Here is a 3,658-nt window from a genome sequence, read left to right as displayed (position 1 = left end):
GCTTAAGTCGAAACCTAGTTGATGAATTTTTACTTGGGTTAACAGTAATTTATAATTTTTATTCTCTGTTTCTTTTGCCCTCTTCTTCATAATTAGTGTATTTATACAAGGATTCTTTGTTGAAAGAAGCTAATCTCTAGTCTATTCAATATTGCAGAAAGTAAACGAATTAAAGCGGTTGAACTCTAGGTCATGTTCTGAATAATTTTTTAGTAAAATTAAGTTTTTGAATAAAAAAAGCTAGAACACCTGAAAGATAGTTTTTTTGCAATTTATTCATAGTAAAATATAAAAATATGATACGCGCAGTAACCATAATAGAACTTCGTACACCGACGTAAGATGAACATGTGATTTACATAGTATCTATGTCGTGTATCAATTTCTAATTGGTCGAATTCTGTGACGTTTCAGTTCACTCGGTATTAAAGGTTGATATAATATTATTTTCGCAAAACACGTTTGACAGCCGACGCGGGCGTATGACGTAGGAGCTAGTTCATGCCATAGCATTGTCGTCGGTTTGTAAAGTCCAATTGTGGACTAAACTTCGATGATTTCTGTTCACATTGCAGACTACTGCTGACTCAAATTTGCTTTAGCTTTGCACTAAACTCTCTCTCAATTTTTTTTCGTGTAGTCGAGCGTTATTTTGTTGAAAAAATATTGTTAGATGGTATAACATAAATATATCTTATAGTTTATATTTTAAATCATAGAAAATATATCTTGTCTATCTATTTGATAAGAAGAAAAAGAATACATAAATTTCCAGTAAAAAACGTTGTACTACTTACAGAAACCAAAATTTGCTCACCGTCATTCAATAAGTGCGCAAGAGAACGTTGGACGCAAAACATCGCGACGTTTACAACATGCACTGGAGAAGAAAGCCAGCAAAATGTTTCTAAAGGCATCCCACACTACTGGTATAGGACTGTCTTTTCCTTCATCGAGGAAGCCTTTGCCTATGCCATCAAACTATCCCATTGAGGACACTGCTCCAGAGGAACAAGAAATGGAAAATTATCTTCTATTGACTGCTAGTTTACATAAGCTAATGCAAGTAGAGCGTGCTTTGGTTGCCAGAATTTTGTCGACAAATTTACAACCGCAGGTGTTGGAGGCAACAGTTCGTGATGCTATGGATCTTGTAACACAGGATGGAGAAAGTATTGCATCTCGAGCTAAACGGTGTATTATTAGACGTGATTTTTCTGCTGTACTAGTCATATTTCCAATTCTAAAACATCTCGGTGAACTGAAACCAGATTTAGAGAGAACGGTAGAAGGATGTGACTATGCTCTTCGATCAAAATTTGCATCTGTGATATCCACGTTAAATACCACGGTAAGGTGAAAATCATAGTGGAAACATTACATTAAGGGTATTTAGTAAGCGCAATTCAATGTAGGTATTCTTATACTATTTGTAGATCATTTTATGTGCTATAACTTAAATGGTTATATTCAAAACAATTTTTATTTGTTCTACATGTTTTTCTGTCTGAAAAAATATTATTCTGTTTCACAGAAAAGAGTTATTTCCAAGTTTCAACTTGCAGCTGCTTTTCCTCATTGTATAATTCCAAAACGTGATTTTCTGTTTTAATATTTACATTTACATTCTCAACTCAATGAGGCATTTATTCGAGGGTGGGCTAAAACTTGAATGCACACATGTGAAATGATAATTAAATAAAAAGAGATATTTCGGGTTCCAATAGTGTATAAAACTACGAATTTTTCCCGACGTCTCGTCAGCATTGCAGATCAATTGGTACTAACTTGACACTGAAATATCAGGTAATTGGCCAGCGCGTCCCACCATGGTGACTGTTTGCACCTGATTATCCAATCATTTTTCTTTTCGTCCGGTAGGACGGAAAGCCAAATTGGATTGTATTATATCCGATGTCCCTATTAATGTAATTAGGGAGTTTTAAGATTTCGATCACTTATCTATGTTTTTTTAAAAAACATTGTGTGTTTTTGCGAGAACGGTTGGTTTTTCAAATAAAATGTTATGCCCAGTTTCGATATGATGCCCAGCTAGTGCTGATTGTGTGAAATGTTTTAGTCGGACTTTTCTCTCATGTTCCTTTATACGTTGGCTCACTGCTCTCTCGGTTTCTCCATTATAGACTTTGCCACAAGAACAAGGTATTTTATATACTCTCTGATCACTGAGACTTTTTTTTGTATTTAGTGCTGTTTAGAAGTTGTCCTATTTTGGCATATGGTATAAATATGGTAAGGATGTTGTGTTTGTTGAGAATGCTTCCTATTTGTTCTGTGACACCTGGGATGTAGGAGAGGATGGTGATCGTTTTCTCTCTCTCTCTCTCTCTTTCTTTAGTAGGTTGTGTTGACTTGTTTTTTCGAGTGTCTTTTTTATTGCTTTATCGATTTGTTTGTGTAATCGGTTTGTATTAGGATATCACATGCAAAAATAGGACAACTTCTAAACAGCTCTAAATACAAAAAGACAAGTCTCAGTGATCCGAGAGTATATAAAATCTCTTGTTCTTGTGGCAAAGTCTGTATTGATGAAAGCGGGAGAGCGGTGAGCCAACTTATAAAGGAACATGAGAGTAAATTCCGGCTAAACCATTTCACACAATCAGCATTAGCAGGGCATCATATCGAAATCGGACATAACATTTTATAAAAAACAACTGTCATCGCAAAAATACACAATGGTTTTTCAAGAAAACATAGAGAAGTGATCGGAATCTTAAAACACCCTAATAACATTAATAGGGACAACGGATATAATGCCAGTCCGCTTTTACTTTTCATCCTTCCGGATTAAAAAAAAAGACTTGATTGGTTAATCAGGTGCGACCAGTCTCCATGGCGGGGCGCTGTGGCCAATCACAGGCATGGTAGAGTATACATAATCAGCATAACCTGATACTTCATTTTCAGGTTAGCTCGGAAGAAGTAAGCTACAATGTTCTTCAGACGTCGGCAAATATTCGTGGTTTTGTACACAATTTGAACCCAAAAAATATCTCTTTATCATGATGAATCATTGTAAAATCATTAAATCTATGATAATTAAAGAGTTTAGTAGGACAAATAAGATTAAAGTACCTGTTTGTGATCAATGCTTCCAGATAGTGAGCACGCACTGCCTAAGTACTTCTTTTGTGGGAATGTCTTTTCTTACAAAAAATCCTAGGTAAAAGCGAAAGTGTCCTTAATACTCGCCCATCCATTAAATTGTGACTTGTATTTAAGGGCATCCCCTACATGGGTAGGGACACGTATCCAGATTCTTACCTTAACGAGATTTGTTTCGCGCAATTTACGTTTACATCAAATGATGTCACACTCATTTTCCCTGGCTGGTGTGAATTTTCTTATGGCGCACCACGTGTGAAAATACTTTTAGTTAGAGAGCGAAATCGATCTCAAGTTTAGTGGTGTAAGATGTAACATGTCTTGTCACACTCACTTTCCCCGCCTGGTCGAAGCAGGCAGCAATTTTGAAGCATTAATCGAATTCGTAAAATTTAAGGAATTTAGGAAGATCATGGAACTCAAGGTATTCACGGAATTCAAATAATTCACGTAGATCATGGAATTCGTGGAGTTCATGAAATTCACGGAACTCCTGAAGTTTATGGAATTTATATATATATATATATAC

General features: G+C 35.6%; 1 protein-coding gene across 11 annotated transcripts in view; it reads left to right on the top strand.

Annotated features, from left to right (window-relative positions):
• The window catches only part of LOC117171308 (exocyst complex component 7), a 336,468-nt gene that overhangs the window by 213,351 nt on the left and 119,459 nt on the right, over positions 1–3,658 (top strand). For all 11 annotated transcript variants that reach the window (XR_004466862.1, XM_033358480.1, XM_033358484.1 and 8 more), the window contains one exon: positions 800–1,351. Coding sequence is in view for 10 of the 11 variants with exons in the window: in XM_033358480.1 (XP_033214371.1) it covers positions 800–1,351 (552 nt within the window). In the remaining variant the exon portion in view is untranslated. The remainder of the gene's footprint in view (positions 1–799; positions 1,352–3,658) is intronic.

Source organism: Belonocnema kinseyi, chromosome 4, assembly GCF_010883055.1.
Source record: "Belonocnema kinseyi isolate 2016_QV_RU_SX_M_011 chromosome 4, B_treatae_v1, whole genome shotgun sequence".
Taxonomy (NCBI): domain Eukaryota; kingdom Metazoa; phylum Arthropoda; class Insecta; order Hymenoptera; family Cynipidae; genus Belonocnema; species Belonocnema kinseyi.
The sequence above is the reverse complement of the archived record's forward strand: the minus strand, read 5'-3'. Positions and strand labels throughout refer to the sequence as shown.